Source organism: Callithrix jacchus, chromosome 7 (assembly GCF_049354715.1).
Source record: "Callithrix jacchus isolate 240 chromosome 7, calJac240_pri, whole genome shotgun sequence".
In the NCBI taxonomy this organism is placed as follows: Eukaryota; Metazoa; Chordata; class Mammalia; order Primates; family Cebidae; genus Callithrix; species Callithrix jacchus.
In genome coordinates this window covers 61,527,851-61,554,566 of record NC_133508.1, presented here as the reverse complement: position 1 = coordinate 61,554,566, position 26,716 = coordinate 61,527,851, and the positions used below count along the sequence as shown (strand labels likewise).

The window sequence follows — 26,716 nt, the reverse complement described above, 5'->3', positions numbered from 1 at the left end:
GCTGTAAATCTTTGAGAACGGCTTCTATTTGAAAAGAAGCCTGTTGCCATTATTCTAACTAGGGTTTTAAATAATGACCAAGATTGCAAGCTACACCAGGTGTTTAGAAGTGTGAAAGTGACTGCAAATAACTGCCTTGGACACCGTGAAAGACAGCCAAGAGTAATCACTGGGAAATACTTCACAACACACATACACTATTTTAGATCTGCTTTTCTTATCTTAGGTCTTTATTTACAACTAGTGCTTATTGTTATTCTATTTAACAATGTGCCCACCCGTGTCTCATATAATAAATGCTCAACACTTTTTGCTTTGAATAGAGAAAGCCAGACGTGATCACAGAATTTGACAACAGAAGTCAGTGTGGCAAACTCCAATTCAAAGTCATGCATTACATCTTTGAATTTTTATGCAGTCACAGAAAAAAAAATATTCATCTTTCTCTTTTCCTAAATTTTAAGACATAATTTTCCACCTAACTCTAGGGTGTTTTAACTATTGCTTAAACAGCATTGAGTTAAACGGCTAGTCATATATAAGATCAGAAATGTTTTAAGCATAAAGGTAATGCCACCTTAGTAAATACAAGGTAATGGCAATGTAACATCACACCCTACAAACCCACCTTGACAATATGCAGTTTGGGCAGCAGGTTGCAATCAGCTAATGTCATTTCATTGCCATCCAGAAATTTACGTGTAGAAAACTTAATGTCCTCCATACTATTTTCATCAATTTCATCAGGGAGAGGAGAATTCAGATATTCATCCAGTTTCTGCAGGGTTTTCAGGAGACCCCTCTCCAGTGCTTGGGGGGAAAAAAGATGAGAATACTGTAAGAAAGAAAACCATGCAAATCCCCAAAAAGATGTGTGACTCTGAGTCAACTGTTTATCAAATGTTTACTCTGAGGCGAGGTACTGAAGAACAAAACAGACAAGGCTCCTGCTCTCCTAGTGCTTAATCATGTGGGGCGGGCGATGAAACAAGTTTGTTCAGATAAATGTAGAACTAAGTATGATAATTTCACACAGTGGTATTTGTAAAATCTTGCTAACAACGAAATGTCCCATACATGAACACATATGGCCCAACACAGTTGACATTCAAACCAGAAAGTATGGATGAGAAAAGGCAAACATTTAATTCAAATCTAGGGATTAAAAAAATCTTAGGACTCTTGCCTTCCTTTTTAATTCCTGCTTCCCCAGGAATATTTTGATTCATCAGCATGAAATGTGTTAAGAAATACCAATTCAGATAGGAAAAGTAACTTTAGCCATGGCCCCAAAGCTAGTGAACCAAGCCGGAGCCATGGAGAGTCAGAGTGTGGAGGACGTGCTGGCAAAGGCTCAGCAGGACGAGGCAGAGAAGTTGCAGCGCATCACGGTGTACAAGGAGCTGGAAGTGGAGTTTGACCTGGACAACCTGCTAGCTTCGACCGGAACCCCCTGACAGGGCTGCGGTGCCCCGGACCCACACTGGAGGCTGAGGTGCGGGCCCCGGCATGGGACAACATGCAGCTGTTCACCAACAGGCTGTGGTAGCTGCCCACGGAGCACATGGAAGAGATGACAGTGGCGCAGCTGCCCGAGCCCACCACACACCTGCCGAGAGAGAAGCCCCTACCCTGGCTGCAGCCACTTACACGCTGGCAGCCAGTTCGCATGCCTCAAGGGCATCTGTCCCAAGAAGACCACCAACCTGGTGTGAGACGAGGTAAGCGGCCAGCGGCAGCAGCGGTGGGGCCACCAGAGTGCCCAGGACGACACCAAGGAATGGCTGATTGAGGTGCCCAGCAATGCCAACCCCTCGGAGGTCTAGTTCGCCAAGCGGATTCAGGCCGAAGGAAGGGGTGGCCAAAAACGAACTGAACTGGCTGCGTAACTTGGCCCGCCTGCACAAGACACAGCTGCCCAGCGCAGTCGGTTTGCACCTTACCAGACACCAGGGTAAGGAGGAGCTGGGCCACGCCATGCAAGTGGCCAAGGTCTCCACAGCCTCTGTGGGGCACTTCCAGGAGCACCTCCCCAAGGAGAAGGTGCCCTGGGGCTCCAGCAACAAGAGGAATTTTCAACCCTTTTCGGGGACTTTGCAGCAGAGAAAAAGAACCAGTTGGAGCTGCTTCATGTGATGAACAGCAGGAAGCCTCAGCTGGATGTGACAAGGGCCACCAATAAGCAGATGAGGGTGGAGGACCAGGAAGAAAATGAGCCAGAAGGGCAAGAGAAAGGGAGGCCAGCAGGGTCCTGGGGGCAAGAGGAAATGGGGCCCATCAAGCCAGGGAGGGAAAAGGAAAGGAGGCTTGGGAGGCAAGATGAATGGGGGCCACCTGGCTTTGGTGGCAAGAGAAAAGAAAGACAGTGTCCAGGAGGAAAGAGGAGGAAGTAATAGTTTCTTGCCGTCAGATCCGTCTGTAAACCAAGAACTATAGCTGGGCACGGTGGTGCTTGCCTGGAGTCCCAGCTACTTGGGAGGCTGAGGTGGGAGGATCACTTGAGTCCAGGAGTTCTGGGCTGTAATGCGCTATGCCGATTGGGTGTCTGCACTAAGTTTGGCATCAATATGGTGACCTCCGGGGAGTGGGGGACCACCAGGTTGCCTAAGGAGGGGTGAACCAGCCCAGGTTGGAAATGGAACAGGTCAAAACTCCCGTGCTGATCAGTAGTGGAATCGTGCCTGTGAATAGCCACTGCACTCCAGCCTGGGCAACATATCGAGACCCCATCTCTTTAAAAAAAAAAAAAAAAAAAGAACTATAAATACCAAATGTTAAGTTCTAGGCACGTGTACCAGGACTCAGAAGGACCTGGCTGTTGCCTTCATTGAGCTTGAAGGGACAGGACTGCCGTCCCCTTAAGAGTATGTACGAGTTGGTCATATTTCACAGACTTAGATTGACATAAATGTTTCTACATTATTTTTACAACAAGCTTGTACATCAGAGTGGGGAAAGAAAAGACAAACATTTCAGAATTTGATAGTCAAGTGACTGTTTAAAAGATTAAGTAATAAAGATGTCTCATCTATTAAAAAAAAAAAAAAAAAAAGAAATACCAATTCAAACAATCCAAACAGATAACCTGGGATTTTCAAAACTGTCTTATAATACACAGGAAGCCAAGAATAGCACTATCTTATACAAAAAGCACAAAGGTCAGATTAACAAGCTCAATTGACAATACCGAACTGGGAGCCTCTTGAGCCAAGTAGATTAGGAAGCTCTGGAGGGACAGAGCACCACTGTATATCTGAAAAGTCAAAGTGAGTGGCCCTCAGCAGAATGGGGGTGAGAATGTCATTAAAAAAATGGAATAGCAACAGACAGACCTTCTATTATCCTTTACATCCAATCCACCTTCCCCCTCACTCTCAGAATAGATGAACTCACACTGATGATTGTGGTAACTGGCCATAAAAGAAAGTTAATTATCATGGGGTGGCAAACCATGTAGTTAAGTCTAATTCAGTTGTGTCCTTTAAGGAAAAAGGTAAAGGTTTACATGCTGCATCTTAGACATTTTACCAGCAATGTAAATACGTCCTAATCCCATACTTCTTCTTGCAAATTGCAGCCATCCACTCATCCCTTGGTCCCTTCATGGTAGTCAAGGTAATAGATGGTAGTCTTAGGTAGGTAAGGGGCTACAGGCACAACAAGGAATGAATGGACTGTAGGAGATAAAAACTAACAGAGTTCAGAAACCAAAAATGAATATGGAGGAGGGGAAGATGCATTTGACAAAATATAAACTGAGCCCCTACTATATGCCAAGTCTTATTCTAAGGATTATTAAATTCACTGTTGGATAAAGCATAATAGATTTCTATCCTTAGAGAGTTTAAATCTTGGGGACAGAGGGTAGTACAGAGAAGCTGGTCAACAAACTAAAAACTCCAAGGGTGAATGCTGGTGTCATTTACTGAGCCATTTACCTTCCCAAGGAGAAACAGATTTAGGGGATATGGAGAGAGTTCAGTTAATATGCTGAGTTTGAGATACCTGTAAGACATGTGAGTAGAGATGTCCAATAGACAAACAAACATGGTTTCAAGTGTCACAAACAGAGCTGGAGCAATGTGTTTAGAAGTTATGAGAACATAATAAACAATGAAACCATGGAGTAAAGAAGAAGCAGAAGGCCTACAGAATGCCCTAAGGAACATCATTTAAAGGATAGGTAGAAGGAAGAGCTTGCAGAGAAGATGGCATTTCACCATGCTGCCCAGGCTAATCAAACTCCTGACCTCAAATGATCCATCTGCCTCCCAAAGTGCTGGGATTACAGGCATGAGGCACAGCACCTGGTCAGATTTTTGAATTTTTAAACAATCTTCCATTCCTGAGAAACCCAACTTGGTTGTATTATCTTTTTTTATGTTGCTGGATTTGGCATATTTTGTTTCAGACTTTTGCACCTATATTTGAGAAAGACTGGCTTGAAATTGTCCTTTCGTTTGGTGTTCTTGTACAGTTTTGGTATCAAGGCTGCCTGGCCTCAAAAAGCAAGTTAGAAAGTATTCCCCCTTTTCTGTTCCCTGGGAAAGTATATGCAAGTATGATCTTACTTCTTCCTCAAATGCTTGGAAGAGTTCAACAGTGAAGCCATCTGGATGTGGAGTTTTCCTTTCAATTACAAGAAACTTACATGATAATATAAGAATATTCACATTTTTAATTCCTCCTTGTGTCCATTTTGTTACACTGTACTTTCTGTAAATTTCTCCAATGTTTTGAAAATTATAAGCATAAAATTTTTCAAAATATCCTCCAAAAATCATTTTAATGTAAGATCTGTAGCAATCCTCCTTTTTATTCCTAATACTGGTTTTTGCTATCTTCTCTCATTTTTCGTCAAGGACTTATGAATTTTTTATTTGTTAGACTTTTCCAAAACCAGCTTCTGGTTTCCCTACTCAACGTCATGTTTGTTTTCTACTTCATTATATTCTGCTCTTCAGTATTTCCTTCCTTTTAACTTCTCAGGTTTAATTTGCTAATCTTTTTCTAAGTTTTAGATCAGCAATATTTAGCTCTCTTCTAATATAGGCTTTTGGAACTATAAAATTCCCTTTAAGCACAGTTTTAGCCATATCTCACAAATGTAGACATTCTGTATTTTATCCTTTTATTCTTTTTCAATCTGTGGATTATTTAGAAATACACTAGTTAATTTTCAAACACGTAGAAACTTTCTAGCTGTAGCTTTGTTTTTTTGTTTTTGAGACAAGATTTTACCCCTGACACCCAGGCTGGAGTGCAATGGCATGATCTCGGCTCGTTGTGTGTGTTTCATATATATCTATATACACACACATACACACACACACACACACACACACACACACACACACACAGTCTTGCACACAAGCAACATTGTATTTAATCCAGTTGGTAAACTTTTTTTTATTTGGAATATTTAAATAATGTATATTCAATGTCATTACTAAAAACTCTGGTTAAATCTGCCATCATACTTATTTGTCCACCTGTTCTGTGGACATGCTTGCCCACCTGTTCTGTTCTTTTCTTCTCTCCTAACTTCCTTTGGATTTTTTTTTTAATTATTCCTCTATTTCCCCTTCTATTAGCTTAATATACATCCTTTTACTAGTCTTTGTTTCCCTGACTCATTAAAGTTTAATTATAACTGCTGCCACTTCCAGGATAATACAAGGACCTTAGAAGTCCATTAACCTCCTTTCTGTCCCATATGCTACTATTGTTATGCATTTTAATTCTACATATATTTTATTTATTTATTGACTCTGTCATCCAGGCTGGAGTGCAGTAATGTGATCTCGGCTCACTGCAACCTTTGCCTCCCAGTTTCAAGCGACTCTCCCGCCTCAGCCTTCCAAGTAGTTGGGATTACAGGTTGGCGCCACTATGCCCCAATGGTTTTTGTATTTTTTAGTAGAGACAGGGTTATGCCATGTCGGTCAGGCTGGTCTTGAACTCTTGGCTTCAAGTGATCCACCCACCTTGGCCTCCCCAAGTGCTGGGATTACAGGCGTGAGCCACCATGCCTGCATGGTAATATTTTTTACTTAGATAAATATCAAACAAACTAGAATGTGTTATCTAAATCATAAGTGACAAGATCAAGATCTACCCATTATATTAATAAGGATCATGCTAGCCATAGCCATAATCAAGCTACCTTATTTCTTAGAGGAAACATAAGCAGCAGAGGGCACTGGAACCCAGTAAAATAAAGTGACAGAGAAGCCACTTAAAAATAAAAGATCAAAAACACAAAACAATAAACAAACTTTTATTAATTACATTCAGGCTAACGATAATGCATATAGTTAGCTGAAAAATAGTTTATAAATTAACAAGAGAATACAATGTGAGAAACAGCTACGTCAGTAAGAATTCCAGGAAATGATAAACTTCTTATCGTTATATTTAAGAGAAAAAAAGAGAAAAAGGAGAGAACAGAATCTCAAAGCTGTAAAACAAGATTCAATATGCTTCTTATTAAAAGCAGTGAATGCACAGCCAGGCACGGTAGTTTCTGCCTGTAATTCCAGTACTTTGTGAGGCCAAGGCAGGTGGATCACCTGAGGTCAGCAGTTCAAGACCAGCCTAGCCAACATAATGAGACCTTGTATCTACTAAAAATACAAAAATTAGCCAGGCATGGTGGTGCGTGCCTGTAGTCCCAGCTACTTGGGAGGCTGAGGCAGGAGAATCACTTGAACCCAGGAGGTGGAGGTTGCATCGAGTGGAGATCATACCACTGCACTCCAGCCTAGGTGACAGAGCAAGACTCTGTCTCAAAAAAAAAAAGCGGGGGGGGGGGGGGGGGGGGGCAGGGGGCGGGCAGTGAATGCACAACAAGAACATATTAGAGTACAAGGACTTGTCCTTTGATCAGATTACCATGAATAGAATCGGTCTGTTGGGAAGATAATGTTGCCTGAATTCAAATATTGAATTATTGTCTCAAATGCTACTTGAGTGTTTTGACAAGTTTGAACAAATTTTTAACCTTGGACCTGCTCTAAATTAATGTCTTTCCTGAATTTTATATGTATATATATATAAAATATCCTAAATTTACAAGGTTTGTAACATACAGTGTTCCTCAATGTAAGGCACAGTGGCTCACGCCTGTAATCTCAGCACTTTGGGAGGCTAAACTGGGTGTAACCTCAGCACTTTAGGAGGCTAAACTGGGTGTACTGCTTGAGTTCAGAGGTCAAGACCAGCCTGGGCAACATAGCAAGACCTTGTCTCATTTAAATAAATTTTTTTAAAAAAAGAAAATTAAGAGTCTAGCATAACATTACAATGACTGTTTTTTCCATAATTTTGGACTTAGCACTTTCAATTAAGTTGAATTGCTATATCTGACTAGAGTGTTAGTAATTTTTCATAGTTAAGAATGCCATAACAAGGGTATATTAATGAAAACAAAGAATGATGAACTGGTTTGGTATAATTATATGTACCAACATAAGGTATGGCCAATAAAACAAATACAAACAGAGGTATCAAAAAGTACCAAATAGCACCATTCAATAAACATACTACGGTTTTCAAGAATAATCACAAAGGAGTATATAAAGATTAAAAAATGTCAAAATTAACCACTAGAAGGCAGTAGCAAGCCATCAGAAAGTAGCTCCTTGTCTTTTATATCGAATAAGTAGCACTATTATTCTCCAATACCCCTGATGTAGTAAAGTTGGTATCTCTAAGAAGCTATTTCAAAAGCTATCAAAAACTTACTAGGTGCAACAGAGCAACATAATCAGCTTAAAATTAATTATGAAAGTCAAAACACCCTTTTTTGTCTAAGAGAACACAGTAAAATTACAAAGATTAACATACACCAGGGTCCAAAGTGTAGGAAAATGAATACTTTCATGTTAGTGGGACTATAAACTGGTATAGACTTTTGGAGAACAATTTGGCAAAATAAAGCAAAATTTTAAATGCACAAAAACTTGTTGAACTATTTGGAATCCAGCTCAAGGACATTCACCAGCAGCATTGTTTGTTATAGTTTAAAAAAAAAAAAACTTGAGACAATCTAGATGTCTATCAACATGGAAATGGTTAAATGAAAACCCATATATAAAATACAAAGAATGTGTTTGTGTATGTGTGTGTGCGCGCGCGTTTGCGCGCGTGAATATATATGTATTTTTAATCTATTTATTTATTTTGAGATGGAGTCTTGCTCTTGTAGTCCAGGCTGGAGTGCAGTGGTGTGATCTAGGCTCACTGCAACCTGTCTCCAGGGTTCAAGCGATTCTCATGCCTCAGCCTCCCTAGCAGCTGGGATTACAAGTGCCCACCATCATGCTCGGCTAATTTTTGTATTTTTAGTAGAGACGGGGTTTCACCATGTTGGTTTTGCTGGTCTCAAACTCCTAACCTCATGATCTGCCCTCCTCAGCCTCCCAAAGTGCTGGAATTACAGAGCTGAGCCTCCGCGGCCAGCCAGATCTATATTTTGATATAGAAGCATTTCTACCATATAAGTGAAAAATATAACTGTATAATGTGGGTATGTACATAATATATATTTACAGAAATCTTTGCAAAATTATATTAAAAAAGGAGGACACTAAATTGTTGAAGAAGTCCTGTAATGTGATTAAGGAGGGACAATTAAGTTTTATTAAATTTATTCCTGTACTATTTTAACTTTTTCAACAAGCATATATTCTGTTATTTGTATGACAGGAATGAGTAAAATTCAAGGCAGAAAACATTACATGTAATAAGAGTATTTGTTACTGAAAAATAAGACAATTTACAATGAATACAACAAAGACTAAAAATTATAAGCACTTACATGGATAAAACTGAATTTTCAAACTACTGCTAGTCTTAATAAAGGGTAACCTAAGTCACACATCAGTGGAAAACAGAAAGAGGTAATGGGTATTTAAAGATAATTAAATATACAATGCAGGCTTTCAGCTACAATAATGAAAAACCATCTTCTGACTCCAAACACTTTTCCAGAGAGAAAGGCAGTAGTGGGGAGAGGAGAAGGGAGAGGATCTTGAATAAAAAGGAACTAATCAGAACCTCTAGATTCCTTGCTTCCATGTTAAAAGAGGAATTTGGACATTATGAAATATGCCTCAGAGTACATTCACAATGCTAAGTTCACTTCTCTAAGTATTATAAATACCAATGACTAGTTACAGTTGGGGCCTTGGTAAATTACATAAATTAATGCCATCACAGAACTTAAAAAACCATAGGAGATCTGGGAACAGGTTATACTTAATGCATCCCTATAAAAGGAATTACCCATGAGCTTCTCTATGAATGCCTAAATGGTTACATAAACTTTTACTCCCAATCAATTTGAACGTGTTACCAAAAGAATTATATATGTATTATCTATCCATCATCAGTGTCTCCCTTTATTCTTTAAATTTTACTTGTTTACTTCATCCTCCAACCTGAGCACTAGCCCCTCTATTTCACTTTCACTAGCCCAAAACTGTAGCATCAGGCATCTAATCCCTTACTTAGAATTAAGTCCTAAAGGGTCTTAAAATTGTCCGAATATATTGGATTTTAAAAATATTTTTTATTACATTTTAGGTTTTGGGGATTTAAAAAATATTTAATAGGCTAGAAAAACTAATCAACTTGTCTACTCTGATTTACCTGTGTAAAATGACAAATCCATCTCTGTGTAGATTGTTAACATTTGGGTGGGGGTTTGGGGAAATAAAAAGGTGAATCGCTAATTTCCTAGGATTACTAAAAGCATTTGAAGGCATTTGATTGCACTAAAGATATGAGACCTGCAGCAAACATACATAAGAAGGTCCTATTAAGCTCCGAAATGATTTGAAATATTGTTTGCTAAAGTCTCATGGCCTCAACAGGTCCCTGTGGAGAGAAGTTGCTTGGCAACTGGAACTTTTATTTGCCAGCAGGTAAGTTAATATAAAGCCTTCTATATTATATACTACCTTTTCTATTATGTTGTTTGTTCTCATTGGTCACAGCATTCTGAGGACAGGAAAAATAGGTGGTTACTTAAGATAGTAACAAATTGATAGAGAAAAAATAGAATATAAAGTTATACTTAAATGAGTCACTTTACAACCTTTTTCTTCCCCTTCCTGTCCTTACCTCTCAAAGCAGAAGCAAACACATTTTACTCCTTTCTCCTCCCGACCAAGTGTCAGAAGAAATTTAACCGCCCTCCAACTCCCAAAAACCACACAGAGAAATAAAAGCATAATTGTAAGATTGCTCAAAGAAGTATGCAGCAGAAGCATCTGGGTATACAAGGGTAGTTTTATGAAAATAAAAGTGCTCATGAAGGAAGAGCAGAACAGAAAAGATACTGTCTTTGGAAAGGAGGGGCTCCAGCACAACCCTTACTTAATGTATAAATTGCACAGAAAGAAACATTAGTCAGGAAAAAAAAAGCCAATTACTAAGAAAATTGCTTCCAAACCACGGCAGCTACTGGAACACATTATTAATAGACGTAAGTCAGACCTGAGCACTAACATTTTTCCCCTTTTTCCCTTCACTGTAGAAAAACATTCCATGCAGTATTATTCCAAAAATCAAGAGCAAATAGACACTGGAATTCAATACTATATTATAAAATGCTGCAATTTGGAAATTTTGTAATAAGAAATGGCCTGAGTAGCTTGGGAATTTGCCTACTGAAATAACATAAGGAAATCGCAAGTATTTCACTTTTTAAAAATATATTTATTCTTGTTTAACCAGCACTGTATTTTCCCCTTTGGTATTCTTGTTCATTTGCTGACATAAACTTCTTCTCAAAAGAACCCCAACCAAGCTACCAAACTATCTGAAACTATCATAAATATTTTAGGAGGCAGCATTTTTGGTTATTGGGTTTCTTTCAAATAAACACTAATGTGTGCTACACAGTTTTTCCCAGAGAGAACTATGCTTAACATCCTGAAGAGAAGAGAAAGGGAAATTACTGAATGCTATAGTTAAGACAAGGTTCATTAAATGGAATCTCTTCCAAAGAGACCTCCCTACACTATACATCCATTTGGTAAATAAAATAATAAAAATAGTGTCCTTTAATAAATAAGAGAAAATTACATCTGTACTACCTAAACAATTCTCACCATGAAAACATGACTTGAAAATGAAATTCCAGTTTGAAGACACAGAAATCTATAAAGCTGGTATGTCTAATTACCCTCTTAAAGCAACTCCACAACTTGCTCTTTAAGGATAATTAGTTAAAAAACAAAACCAAAAAAACTCCCTCACTTGACTTTAGGCTGCAGGCACTCAACAATAAAGACTGTTATTAGTTATAGCTTAAATTAAGCTCAACCAATCTATTCTAAAACACCACCACCAGCACCACACAACCCACTATTTCTGATGCACCATTCTTTCCCTAGCTCCTTTCACAGTAACTTCTCAAAATAATATGAAATCAACTTCATTCAAGAAGCATTTTATTGCACACTTACTACATATTGTGCTACTAGCTAGAAACATAGACAAATGGCAACATAGGGACTTATTCCAGTTTATCACTAAATTTCTGATCAACTCTGAAAGACAGTTTTGATTACTTATAGGAATGCCTGGACTCTAAAGTATTCATTTATAATCACTGTCATAATAACAGCTTGTTGTTTGGGGGGTTTTTCTGCAGTGGTAATTCAATTGTTTTTACCTTCATTAGCCTCTGGCCTTGAATTCTTGATATATGCAGAGAATTTGGCAAAGATGTCCATTCCAGCAGTATTTGATTCTGGGTGTTTTGGTGAAAGCTTTAAGTACCTAAATAGAAAAAGTGATACAGATTATAGATCCTTCCAAGATACATTAGCATAAGTTCTCTCAAACCCTGTGCTAGCAGTTACTAGACATCTTTAATAGTTATTACATTAAGAAATAGCATCATTTGTTTTTGTTTTTTTCCTTAGGAGACAAAGCTCTGCACTGTGTTTTTGTTCACATATTAATCTTCTTGGCAACCACATGGCATCTGCACTCCACCTCCAGCTGATAAATTAGAATTTGGGGAAACAGTTGACTTGTTCAGAGATTAATGCCAGGCCAACGGGAGTCTTAGAATGAGACTGCTAGAGCAGTGCTGTCCAAGAGAATGTTCTGTGATGATGGAAATGTTCTGTATCTTCAGTGTCCAATACAGTAGCTACTAGTGCCATATACCTATTTGAATTTGAGTTTAAATCAAAATTAAATAAAATTTAAAATTCACTTCCTTAGTTGCACTAGTCACATTTCAAGTGCTCAGTAGTCACCAGATAGCAGAGCTCTCATGTCTTCTCAAACAGAGGACAACCAGATCCTCAGTATGCCCTACACGAAACCAGCCAGAGAACTCAATGGCAGGAAAAGCACGTAGGCTGGTCAATCATGACCACCCATAGCAGTTTAAGGACATAACAATAGAAGGCAGATCAATCGCTTGAAACCTACACCTGGAGTTTGCCAAAACCTCCCTTATATTAAACATTCCCTAGAATATTTATGAGGGTAGTACTGAACAACAAAAAAAAATAAGATGTCAGAAACACGCTGACAAGTGCTCTATTGTGTGATCACATTTTTCCACTTTCAGAACAGATGTAATACACCAGCTTTTTAAAACACACAAAATTGCGTATTTCAAAATATGCGTATTTTAGATTTAAAACACATATACTCTGTGTATATTTTTTCTTCAAATTGAAAAATATGTGAAAAAGCTCAATTATTCATCCTCTCTTTAGAAGGATTCATTCATGTTAGCCTCAGGAGTCAGGGCTAGAGGAATTCAGATTCTTAGCCCCATTTTAGGAAAGAGAATCAGCTTGAAGGTCCTGTAAAATGTCACTAGAAAATGGACTTGGGAGCAGTAAAACTTCAGAAAAAAAATCTTACAGTGTACTAGTTATTTCAGTTCATTCATGTATGTAAAGATACTATCTTACCAGTTTTGTTTAAATTAAAAATGAAGGGAAGTAGTTTTCGAAATTTAGTTCAGTTGCAAGTTGTGTTTCAGTTTTTATATTCATACTTCTGTTTACTATTTTGAATTCGGGAAGAGATGTATCTTCTAAATATTGAGCAGAGTACTATATGGGTAAGGTGGATGTAAACTATCTATTGACCGCTTATATGCTCAAGACATCTTTCTTTTAAAAAGGTCTACCTAGTCTCTAGATAGCTCTCATTTTTTAAGATTAAAGATTGATCTTATAAACACATAAACACAATTATTTACATAAAGAGTTTTTCCGTAAAAAATTATAGTTTCACCTGAATTTAGATATCTATATCTATCTAGAGGTACATTAACCATACATCCCCAACTATAGGACCCTTTACCCTCTCTACTTTTTTTTGTTTTTGCCTGAGCTGAAAGAGTTAATCACAGGTCCACTATCCCTGGATTTCCCTTGACTATATAAACAAGCCTCCAGTTTAAATGTTTGCACAGCTTGTAATACAGGACCATCACTGACTCAAACAAAAAACAGTGCAGTGAAAATAAGTGGCTTTTCAATATATCTATGTCTTCCTGTAGCCAAGTTTCTCAAACTCTCCTTTTCTCTAACCACTATTTAGCTGTACTTAGTTGTACTAATGAAGTAAGCTTCATAATTCTCAAAATGTACAGGAAGGCAGGCTTGAATTACAGATTATTTACATATTCATCATTCATCTATACAGTATAATTCTTATAATATGCCCTGTTGTCTCTCTGAGATGAATTACTAATTTTGTACATGTACGTGTGTGTGTGTGTGTGTGTGTGTGTGTGTGTGTGATAAAGAGAGACAGACAGACAGACAGGGTCTCCCTCTGTCACCCAGGGTGGAGTGCAGTGGCAGGATCTTGGCTCACTGCAGCAACCTCCAGGCTCAAGCGATCCTCCCACCTTAGCCTCCTGAGTAGCTGCAACTACAGGCATGTGCCACCATACTTGGTCAGCTTTTTGTATTTTTGGCAGAGACAGGGTTTCACCAATTTGCCTCAGCTAGTGCTGAACTCCTGGGCTCAAGTGATCCTCCTGTCTCAGCCTCCCAAAGTGCTGGGACTACAGACATGAGCCACTGCACCCAGCCTGTACTATTAATTTAATGCACAGAATAGTATAGCTATAAGTGAATGTTCACCTCAGATCTCTCATTTTACCTTAAAAGGAAATTGTGCTCCAGAATCACTCGACTATAATTAAAAGTATTAACAAATTAGGCTGGCGCAGTGGATCACACCTCTAATCCCAGCACTTTGGGAGGCCGAAGCCAGTGGATCATTCGGGGTCAGGAGTTCGAGACCAGCCTGGTCAACATGGGGAAACCCCGTTTCTACTAAAAATATAAAAATTAGCCTGGCATGGTGGTGGGCACCTGTAATCCCAGCTACTCAGGAGTCTGAAGCAGGAGAATTGCTTGAGACCAGGAAGCAGAGGTTGCAATGAGCAGAGATTACACCACTACACTCAGCCTGGGCAACAGAGTGAGACTCCATCTCAAAAAAAAAAAAAGTATTGACAAACTAAAACTGAAATCTCCTGTTCCCAGGTCCAGTGTTTTTGTTTGTTTCCATTACAGTTTAGATTTTCTCTAAAAGATAAATCAAATTCTAAACCAGTAGGTTCAAAATCAACTTTTATGCATCTTCCCCAAACATTACATTTTAATTTATACATTATTATTAGCTTTAGCAAATAGCTTAATCAAGCAATGGTTTTCAATTATTGTGAGAACTCATTTTAACATTTAACAAAAGGGAGGCAAATAATTAATAAAAGACTAAGTGTCAGTGACAGAACAGACATGAGCACCCAGGGTAAATAGACTTTCAGATTAGTCCTTAATTCTGCTTATATCACAGACTCTTAATGGTAGACTAGCTAAGAATGTTTCTATGCTTTTAGGAAAGATCTCAGACGTTTTTGCCTTTCCAGTGTTAATATAAAAATGAAGGCTAATTAGCCTTGCAAATCCTTTACTGTATGTCTCATTTTTAAAAAAAAGTGTAACAACATTTTATTGCATGCCCCTCCAAATTTATCTACTTCCCTTCTATTTTATCCTTTTATTAAGAAGTTAGCCAAGTATCTAGGCTGTTTCAGTTAAAAATCCAAGTTTCAAGGTTTTTAAGCAAAGTGGTTTCTTCATATTCAAACAAGAGGAACTAAAAAGTATACACAAAAGTACTTTCCCCAGAGAAGAGAAAGTTCACTTTAAAACCTACAGTTACACACACCAGTAAAAGTTATTTGATTTGAGCTTTTCATTAGTCTCTCAATGTTAAGCAACTCTAGAGTAGACAATTGCCTGTATTTATATTTATCATGATTAAATCAGGAAGTGTTCACAAAAAGCCACTTTGTTCTCAGTATCATCAAATGCCAAAAACATGTTATTAGAAATGCCAGTCAACTAGTCTGCACAATTCTCCCTTTTCTCCTCAACCTCTTTAGAAACAAAACGTCTTACAAGCAGAGGCTGAAGAAGACTAGCAATAAAGACCTGAGACCTCCTTGTTCTGGAAGGAAAAGGCAATGAGACAGAATCATCCCTGGCTGCCCCGGAACAATATAACACAATAGAGGGGTAAGAAAATAAACGCAGGTTGTAATCCTAAAAACACTTCCTCCTCCCACTCTTCACCTAGAAACAATTCTGCATGATGGAAATTATGCTAATTAATTAGCATTTCACATCCTGGGTGCACAGAGCCCACTAAGAAGAAGGTATTCCCACTTCAAACATACTGTTTCAATGCATACAAATAAATAAAAATTCATCAGAAGAGTTCAGATTCATCTACCTTTTCAAAGGAATTCACTGAATTAAGGGTGGGTGTGGTGACTCACGCCTGTAATCCCAGAACTTTGGGAGGCTGATGTGGGGGGATCACTTGAGGTCAGGAGTTCCAGACTAGCATGGCCAACATGCTGGCCATGGTGCAAACCAGCATGGCCAACATCGTGAAACCCCATCTCTACTAAAAATACAAAAATTAGCCAGGCATGGTAATGCATGCCTGTAATCCCAGCTACTTGGGAGGCTGAGGGAGGAGAATAGTTTCAACCCAGGAGGCGGAAGTTGCTTTGAGCCAAGATGGCATCACTGCACTCCAGCCAAGATGGCACCACTGCACTCCAGAGCAACACTCTGTCTCAAAAAAAGAAAAAGAATTCACTGAATTAAGTTTGATAACCACCTTTGGTCTAATTTGCTCATTGCAGTCAAGTAAACTATCTTTGATTTCCCGCCTACCTTTCCTCTAAACTTGAGCTAGCTTTCAATTTTCTACTCATTAAAGCACAATCCCAATTAAAGACTTAACATTTTCCCTCTTTTACAAAAGCCAAACCCAATAAAATGAGAAGTAGAAAGCAGAGAACAGATGAAACACAGATTTTTCAAGTCACATTGATATGGCTTCAAAAGTATCCCTGCTCTGCCACCATTAAGTATGAAACCTTGGACAAATTATTTGGATTACATCTTCAGTTTCTTCACAAAGTCTTTGTGAGGATTAACAGAGATAATCCACAAAATAACCCACAAAGCATAAGGCATGGCACATAATTAGCACTTGCGTGTAATTAATAAGAGCAGACGGATAAGCAGCATCAAAAACAGTCCCTGGCCAGTCATGGTGGCTCGCTCCTGTAATCCTAGCACTTTGGGAGGCTGATGCAGGCAGATGGCTTGAGCCTAGGAGTTCAAGACCACAGCTTGGGTAACATGGCGAGACCCTATTCTCAGACACTAATTGAAAGTATTGTCCTCTCTACAAAAAAATACAAAAATTAGCCAGGCATGGTGGTGTGTGCCTGTAGTCCCAGCTACTCAAGAGGCTGAGACAGGAGGATTACGAACCCGGGAGGTTGAGGCTGCAGTGAGGTGAGACTGCACCACCACACTCCAGCCTGAGTGACAGAGTGAGGAGCAAGACTGTCTCTAAACAAACAAACAAAAAAAAAAGTAAAAATTTTTACCCCTACGAAGGATTTGGCACATTCTGAACATTTATAACACGAAGATTCCCATGTGTTTAAACTGAATGAAAAAGACCATTTCTGGTTAGAGTATCTCTATGAATATTCTCAACTATAATGGGGCTGGAATTTTTATGTAAAAAAGCAATACGAAAATGTCTATTTTCAAGGTCCAATTCAAAGCTACGATGTCTTCTAGGGCATTAGATTCTAAGAATCCAGAATATTCCATATTAGCTCTATTATTTCTCTTAATATCACTTTCCCTCACAGAAAAATAAGAAGGAATAATGAGGTAGGGCACAGTGGTTCAGGCCTGTAATCCCAGCACTTTGGGAGGCCTAAGTGGGAAGATCATGAGGTCAAGAGATCTATACCATCCTGGCCAACATGATGGAACCCCGTCTCTACTAAAAATACAAAAATTAGGGGCATGGTGGCACATACCTGTAGTCCCATCTACTAGGGAGGCTGAGGCAGGAGAATCACTTGAACCTGGGACGCAGAGGTTGCAGTGAGCCGAGACCATGCCACTGCACTCCATCCTGGCGACAGAGCGAGACTCTGTCTCAAAAAAAAAAAAGTAATAACGAAAATTCTTTTTTTTTTCTTCTTGTTTGAGACAGGGTCTTGCTGTATTGCCCAGGCTGGAATGCAGTGGCATGATCTCAGCTCACTGCAACCTCTGCCTCCCAGGCCCAAGCGATCCTCCCACCTCAGGCTCCCCAGTAGCTGGGACTACAGGTGCGTGCCACCACACCCAGCTAATTTTTCTATTTTTTTGTAGAGACAGGGTTTCACCATGTTGCCCAGGTTGGTCTTGAACACCTGAGCTCAAGTAATTCATCTGTCTCGCTTTCCCAAAGTGCTGGGACTACAGGCATGAGCCACCACAGCCAGCCGAAAAGTCTTGACTGTTGCTCTTGAAGGATATAAGAGAATGTGAGGAAATGTCCATTTAATTAAAGTCATATCTATGTTAGCACAGTAATTTAAAAAACTTAAATTGACTTGGAATAATTTATATAATAAGCACTTCAGACAATGTTTTAAAACAAGTTTCCTTCAAAAAACTAAAAAGGGATCTAGGAGTGGGGCATAGTGATCCCACCTATTTGGAAGGCTAACGCAGGAGGATCATCCTAGGCAGGAGCCTAGGAGTTCAAGGCTACAATGAGCCAAGACTGTATGTACCACTGCACTCTAGTCTGGGCAATGCAAGACATTGTCTCTTTTAAAAAAAAAAAAAAAAAAAAAAGTTAGGCTGAGCACAGTGGCTCACACCTGTAATCCCAGCACTTTGGGAGGCTGAAGTGGGTGGATCACAAGGTCAGGAGATTGAGACCATCCTGGCCAACATGGTGAAACACCATCTCTACTAAAATACAAAAAATTAGCCGGGCATGGTGGTGAGTGACTGTAGTCCCAGCTACTCAGGAGGCTGAGGCAGGGGAATCGTTTGAACCTAGGAGGCAGAGGTTGCAGTGAGCCGAGATCGCACCACTGCACCCCAGCCTGGCAACAGAGCAAGACTCTGTCTCAAAAAAAAAAAAAATTATAGCCAGGCATGGTGGCTCACACGTGTAATCCCAGCACTCTGGGAGTCCAAGGCGGGTGGATCACCTGGGATCAGGAGTTCAAGACCAGCTGGCCAACATGGTGAAATCCCGTCTCTACTAAAAATACAAAGTATTAGCCGGGTATGGTGGTAGACACCTGTAATTCCGGCTACTTGGGAGGCTGAGGCAGGAGAATCTCTTGAACCTGGGATGTGGAGGTTGTGATGAGCCAGGATCATGCCATTGCACTCCAGCCTGGGCAACAGGAGTGAAACTCCATCTCAAAAAAAAAAAAGTGATTTCCAATAAGTTGAATGCATGTTCGTAATAGTACCCTACTGAGAGATATAAAGCTTCAATTTGTATTCACAAATACCCTAACTTTGATTTATTGCAATTCTAATTATATGCATGGCCCGAAAGAAAAATCAAGATATAGTTTTCTTAATGTTAGTTTGGAGATACTTTACTAGGGATAAAAGCAGGTTAGGTCTCCCGGGAAGGTAGGGATAAAAAGAAATTCCAGGCTTTTAGAAGGACAGGAAGGATAATAGAGGATTGGCTTTCAGAATTTTCGTATAAAAAAGAATTAAGAAAATAAAATCTTAGGCTTAGCACAACATCACTAACCAGAGAGCAATTCTGCTCACAACAGATGAGAAGCTGGTTATACACAGAGGCGTTGTTGCTCATTGGCCTCCTGCCTGCCATCCCAACCATGCACATCACAGTCCAGCCACTCACCCAAGTTTCCCCCAAATATACATATATTAATTATGTTAATCATAATTAATAATATATATTATTACATACTATGTATAGCATAAATATAAACGTTTATGCTATATATTTAAAATGACTCTACTCTGGAATACTTGTCATTCCTTTGTTCAACTGCTGAACATTTTTTTTTTTTTTTGAGACAGAGTCTTGCTCTGTTGCCCAGGCTAGAGTGCAGTGGTGCAATCTCGGCTCACTACAACCGCTGCCTCCCGGGTTCTAGCAATTCTCCTGCCTCAGCCTCCTGAGTAGCTGGAATTACAGGTGCCCGCCACTGTGTGTGGCTAATTTTTATATTTTTAGTAGAGACAGGGTCTCACCATCTTGGCCAGGCTGGTCTCAAACTCCTGCCCTTGTGATCCACACCTGCCTCAGCCTCCCAAAGTGCTGGGATTACAGGTGTGAGCCACAGTGCCTGGCCCACTTTTTTTTAATTAAGAGAGTTTGAAGTTCAAGTATTGTCTCTTCTCTAAAGCCTTTCCTGATTCCATTCACCTTCTCATCACACCACCATAACCACTTCTCCACTCAAACTTGACTGTACTTTTGGAGGGGCAAGAACTGTGTCTTATTCACTAACATATCCACAATGCTTTGTAGTCCATTAATCCTTTACAGAATGAATAAACCAATGAATAAATAAATGGATGAATACTGAGTAACTGAGCAAGGCAAGTGGCTCACACCTGTAATCCCAGCACTTTGGGATGCCAAGATAGGCAGATCCCTTGAGGTCAGTATTTCAAGACCAGCCGGCCAACATGGTGGAATCATTTGGAACCCCATTTCCACTAAAAATACAAAAATTAGCAGATGCCTATAATCCCAGCTACTTGGGAGGCTGAGTCAAGAGAATTGCTTGAACCTGGGAGGCAGAGGTTGTAGTGAGCCAAGATGGTGCCACTGCACTCCAGCCTAGGCGACAAAGTGAGACTCTCTTACAAAAAAAATTGAGTAACTTCAGGCGTACACCTTGTCTTACTGTGCTCTGCTTTACTGAGCTTTGCTTCATTTTTGCAGATACCACATTTTTTACAAATTGAAGGTTTATTGCAATCCTGCGTCAAGCAAGATGGTGCCATTTTTTCCAACAGCATGTGCTCACTTCACGTCTCTGTCACATTTTGGGCATTTTTCACAATATTTCAAAATTTTTCATTATTATTATATCTGTTATGATGATCTGTGATCAGTGATCACTGATGTTACTCTTGTAATTGTTTTGGGGGCACATGAAACCACATCCATGTAAGACCGCAAACTTAACTGATTAATATTGTATGTAGTCTCACTGCTCCAGTGATTTGCTGTTCTCCTGTCTCTTTCCCTCTCTCAGGCCTCCCTTCTCCCTGAGACAAAATAATATTAAAATCAGGCCAGCTGATGACCCTACAATGACCTCTAAGTGTTCAGGTGAAAAAGAGTTACATATCTCTCACTTTAAATCAAAAGCTAGAAATGATTATGCTTAGTGAGGAAAGCATGTCAAAAGCTCAGACAGACCAAAAGCTGAGACAGGCTAAAAGCTACACTTCTTGCACCAAACAGTCAAACTGCATACACAGAAGAAAAGTTCTTAAAGGAAATTAAAAGTGCTATTCCAGTGAACACACAAATGACAGAAAAAACAGCTTTATTGCTGGTAAGAAGAAAGTTTGTGTGGTCCAGATAAACAATCAAACCACCCACAGCATTTCCTTAAGCCAAAGTCTAATCCAGAGCAAGGTCCTAACTCGCTTCCGTTCTATGAAGGCAGAGAAATGTGACAAAGCTACAAAAGAAAAGTTTGAAGCTAGCAGAGGTTGGTTCGTGAGGTTTAAAGAAAGAGGCCATCTTTGTAACATAAAAGCATAAAAGTACAACATGAAGCAGCAAATGCTTATGCAGAAGCTGCAGCAAGTTATCTAGAAGATCTCGCTGATCTATCTAGATCATCTTCCTTTATCACCTTCCTCAGATGATCTATCTAGAAAATGTAATCCATCTTCATCAGTGATCCTCTAGGTAGATCACTGATGAAGGTGGCTACACTAGACAGATTTTTAATGCAGACTAAACCTTCTACTGAAAGAAGATGTCATCTATCATTTTCTTAGCTACAGAGGAAAAGTCAATGCCTGGTTTCAGATCTTCAAAGGACAGGCTGACTCCTGTTGGAGTCCAATGCAGCTGTTGACATTAGGTTGCAACCCATGCCCATCTTCCATTCCAAAATTTGCAGAAAACTTAAGAATTATACTGAATCAGCTGATCATGGTGGCTCACGCCTGTAATCCCAGCACTTTGGTAGGCTGAAACGGGTGGATTACTTGAGGTCAGGAGTTTGAGACCACCCTGGCGACCATGGCAAAACCCTCTCTCTACTAAAAATACAAAAATTAGCCAGGTGCAGTGGCGCATGCTAGTCCCAGCTACTCAGAAGGTTGAGGAAGAAGAATCGCTTGAACCTGGGAGGCAGAGGTTGCAGTGAGCCGAGATCACGCCACTGCACTCCAGCCACAGCAATGGAGTGAGACTCCATCTCAGGAAAAAAAAAAAAAAAAAAAAAAAAGACTGAATCTACTCTGCCTGTGCTCTATAAATGGAACAATAAAGTCTGGATAATGGCACATCCATCTGTTCACAGTATGGTTTACTAAATATTTTAAGCCCACTGTTGAGACCCAGTGCCCAGGAAAAAAAGATTCCTTTCAAAATATTACCACTCATTGACAATGCACCTCATCACCCAAGAACTCTGAGAGAGATCTAAAGGGAGATCATGGTTGTTTTCATGCCTGCTAACAAAACATCCATTCTGCAGTCCGTAAGTTATAGTAATTTTGACTTTCAAGTCTTATTATCTAACAAACGCATTTCATAAGGCCATAGAAAGTGATTCCTCTGATGGATCTGGGCAAAGCAAACTGAAAACCTGGAAAGGATTTACCATTCTAGATGCAATTAAGAACATTCATGATTCAAGAGAGAAGGTCTAAATAGGAACATTAACAGGAGTTTGGAAGAAGTGGATTCTAACCCTCATGGATGACATTCATAGGTTCAAGACATCAGTGGAGGGAGGAACTACATATGTGTTGAAAATAGCAAAAGAACTAGAAAAGTTGAGCTTGAAGATGTAATCAAATTGTTCTACCTTCATAATAAAATTTAAATGGATGAGAAGTTGCTTCTTATGAATGAGCAAAGAAAATAGTTTCTTGAGATAGAATCTATACTTAGTGAAGATGCTAAGAACATTGATAAATGACAACAAGGAATTTAGAATATTACATCAACTTAGTTGTTAAAATAGCAGAAGAGTTTCAGAAGATTGACTCTAATTTTGAAAAAGGTTCTATTGTGAGTAAAATGCTATCAAACAGGGGCGTATGACCTCTTGAGAGTATCCCTCAGGCAAAGAATATTTATTTTAAAAATTTTAAATGCTATCAAACAGTATTGCATGTTACAGAGAAATCTTCCATGAAAGGAAGAGTCTATCAATGTCGAAAAATTCATTGTTATTTCAAGAAATTGCCATAGCCATCTCAACCAGCAACCACCATCCTGATCAGTCAATAGCCAGCAACATCAAGGCAAGACCCACCATTGGCAAAAAGATTGACTTGTTGAAGGCTTAGATAACCATTAGCATTTTTTAAGCAATAAAATATTTTTAAATTAAGGTATGTATAATTTTTTCAGACATAATGCCATTATCACACACTTAAAACACTACAATATACTACGATGTAAAGATAACTTTTACATGTACTGGAAAACCAAAAATATAATGTGACTCATTTTATTGCAACATTCATTTTATCATGGTAGTCTGGAACCTAACCCACAATATCTTCAGGGTATGTCTATAATTATTCGAGAACCCTCTATCTCAATAATCCCAATAATCCTGGAAAATATATCTGGACATGGAGGGTAAGAGTCAAGTTAACGAGTAATAAAGGTTTGGGTCAGTAGAAACAAAACATGTCAATTTTCAGTATAATGAAACAAGAAAAGCCTAAAAGAAACCAATAATGCTTTGAATCTATGCAAAGATTATAGTATGATGCAAAGCTGCATATTTGTAATTTATTTAACTATCATTATAGTACAGGCAGGACCTAGAGATCTGGAAAACCTCAAAGAAATAAGTAAATAAAAACTCTGAATCCTAGGGAAACTGTCTTATTATACCTTTCAGTTCATTTTAAAATGAACTGAAATCAAATCTCATAGGAGTCTATGCCACACTCTTGCTGAAACATTCTTACTGGGTTCAGTTGGAATGTGTCTTTCCCCATCCCTTCTCCTCTTTAAATTTCTCTCTCAGTTTGAGACCTACAGTCCACAAATAACCAGTCTTTCCTGACCTATCACACACATCCCAAATCTGTTTCTACCATGTACTCTACAGCTTAGACAAATCCCCAACTTTCTTGGTATGGCTTATTGGCCTAGCTGGAAACCAATGCTTCTATCTGTGTAGGATTATAAGAAACATAAAAAAGAGTCCTAGTCATTCCAAATTAATGCTGTGAGAAAGGTCTCCTCTACAGACAAAAAACACGAGCTTCAAATAAGTGACAATATTTTCATACATATTTTCTTTGATACTCACTTTGGAGGGCATAAGACTTCTTCAAGAAATTCCTCAATCTTATTTACATCCGTTTTGACTTCACTGTTGAACGTTATAAATGGTGGGTGGGTCCCAGGAGCCAAGTTCTGTAGGTCTGCAGGCTTCCTGTTGGGCAAAATATTGGTCAAAATCAAATCATTTTTTGCACTAAAACAGCAACAATTCTTTAAATTCTCAAAGTGGGCCAGGCACGTTGGCTTGCGTCTGTAATTGTAGCACTTTGGGAGGCCAAGGTGGGAGACTGCTTGAGGCCAGGGGTTTGAGACCCAGCCAGGGCAACATGGTGAGATCCTGTCTCTACAAAATATAAAAAATTAGCCAGGCATGGAGCTGTGTGCCTATAGTCCCGGCTACTAGGGAGGCTGAGGTGGGAGGATTACTTGAGCCTGGGAAGTTGAAACTGGAGTAAGCCATGATCGCACCACTACACTCCAGCCTGGGCAACAGAGTGACCCTGTCTCAAAAAGAAAACAAATAAATTGTCCGGGTGCAGTGGCTCATGTCCATAATCCCAGCCATTTGGGAGGCCAAGGCAGGCGGATCGCCTGATGTCAGGAGTTCGAGACCAGCCTGGCCAGCATGGTGAAACCCCATCTCTACTAATAATACAAAAAAATTAGCCAGGTATTGTGGCATGTGCCTGTAGTCCCAGCTACTTAGGTGGCTGAGGCAGGAGAATCACTTGAACCCAGAAGGCAGAGATTGAGGTGAGGTGAGAACGTGCCACTGCGCTCCAGCCTAGGTGACAGAGCGAGACCCTGCCTAAAAAAGAAAAAAAAAAAAAAAGGCTTGGCATGTTGGCTCATGCCAGTAATCCCAGGACTTTGGGAGGCCAAGGTGGGCGGATCACAAGGTTGGGAGTTCGAGATCATCCTGGCCAACATGGCAAAACCCCGTCTCTACTAGAAATACAAAAATTAGCTGGGCATAGTGGCACAAGCCTGTAATCCCAGCTACTCATGAGGCTGAAGGTAGGAGAATCACTTGAACCCGGGAGGTGGAGATTGTAGCGAGTTGAAATCGTGCCATTGCATTCCAGCCTGGGCGAGAGAGCAAGATTCCTTCTCAAAAAAAAACAAGAAGATAAGAAATGAAATATTATCAAAGCGGGTTTTTTTTTTTTTTTTTTTTTTGAGGCGGAGTTTCGCTCTTGTTACCCAGGCTGGAGTGCAATGGCACAATCTCGGTTCACGCCACCTCCGCCTCCTGGGTTCAGGCAATTCTCCTGCCTCAACCTCCTGAGAAGCTGGGATTACAGGCACGCGCCACCATGCCCAGCTAATTTTTTGTATTTTTAGTAGAGACGGGGTTTCACCATGTTGACCAGGATGGTCTTGATCTCTGGACCTCGTGATCCACCTGCCTCGGCCTCCCAAAGTGCTGGGATTACAGGCTTGAGCCACCACACCTTGCCCTATCAAAGAGGTTCTAATCAAGCCTCTTGGGCAGGCTGGGTACAGTGGCTCATAACTGTAACCTTAGAGGCCAAGGCAGGAGGATTGCTTGAGTCCAGGAGTTGGAGAAAGACCAGCCTGGGCAACACAGTGAGACCCCATCCCTATAAAAAAATTTTTTTTAATTAGCTGGGTGTCGTGGCATGTGCCTGTAGTCCCAGCTGCTTGGGAGGCTGAAGTGGGAGGATTGGTTGAGCCCAGGAGGTAGAGGCTGCAGTGGGAAAAATTGCTTGGATATTGATTTAAACAAACCAACCAAAGATAAAAAGATATTTCAGAGATAACCAGGGAAATCTCAAATTGTATACTAGGAACTGCAGGACAGAACAGCAATGTGGTTAGAGGAGAAAATGTCTACCCTGTTTGAAGTCATACACTGAAGTAAGTAGGGGTGAAATGACATGGTGTCTAGCATTTACTTTAAAACATTTCAGCAAAGAAAATAAGAGAAAAGGGACAAAGCAAATGTGGCAAAATCTTGATAAATGAATCAGGTTTATGGAGAAGTTTGTTCTATTCTTATGCATGTTTGAAAACTTTAATTAAAAAAGCAAACTTATAAAAACTTCTACTTAAAAGCAATATAATAACATTATTTCAAAGAATGTTTATCCCTCATATTATAGTGCAGAGTTGTTTATCTTGTTATTAAGTTAGCCTGCCTGCCTTCCTTCTTCTTTCCTTCCATAAATGCACAGAATTTGAATAAAATAAAGAATATCAGCCAGGAATGGTGGCTCACACCTATAATCCCAGCACTTTGGGGGGGCCAAGGCAGGTGGGTGGATCACCTGAGGTCAGGAGCTCAAGCCGAACTTGGGCAACATGGTAAAACCCCGTCCCTACTAAAAATACGAAAATTAGCTGGGCGTGGTGGTACACACCTGTAGTCCCAGCTACTCGGGAGGCTGAGGCAGGAGAATTGCTTGAACCTGGAAGGTGGAGGTTGCAGTGAGCTGAGATCTTACCACCGCACTTCTAGCCTGGGCAACAGAACGGGAATCTCTCTCAAGAAAAAAAAATGTTCTTTAATCTTATCATATATAAATTGTGATTACCTGGAAAACAATTTTCTCACTCCAAAGTCATAAACATATCCATTAGAACTTTTTTTTTTTTGAGGCAGAGTCTCACTCCGTCACCCAGGCTGGAGTGCAATGGTGCGATCTTGGCTCACTGCAATCTCTGCCTCCCAGGTTCAAGCGATTCTCCTGACTCGGCCTCCTGAGTAGCTGGGATTACAGGTGCCTGCCACTATGCCTGGGTAATTTTTGTATTTTTAGTATGGGGTTTCACCATGTTGGTCAGGCTG

General features: G+C 39.8%; 1 protein-coding gene and 1 pseudogene across 2 annotated transcripts in view; one reads left to right on the top strand and one right to left on the bottom strand.

The window, feature by feature from the left end:
• The window catches only part of CLIC4 (chloride intracellular channel 4), a 92,352-nt gene that overhangs the window by 3,712 nt on the left and 61,924 nt on the right, over positions 1-26,716 (bottom strand). For both annotated transcript variants that reach the window (XM_078330765.1, XM_002750433.6), the window contains 3 exons: positions 23,930-24,055; positions 11,687-11,793; positions 629-810 (listed from right to left, as the gene is read on the bottom strand). In XM_078330765.1, the coding sequence (XP_078186891.1) occupies positions 629-810; positions 11,687-11,793; positions 23,930-24,055 (415 nt within the window). The remainder of the gene's footprint in view (positions 1-628; positions 811-11,686; positions 11,794-23,929; positions 24,056-26,716) is intronic.
• On the top strand, positions 1,162-2,512 carry LOC103794300 (ribosome biogenesis regulatory protein homolog; annotated as a pseudogene).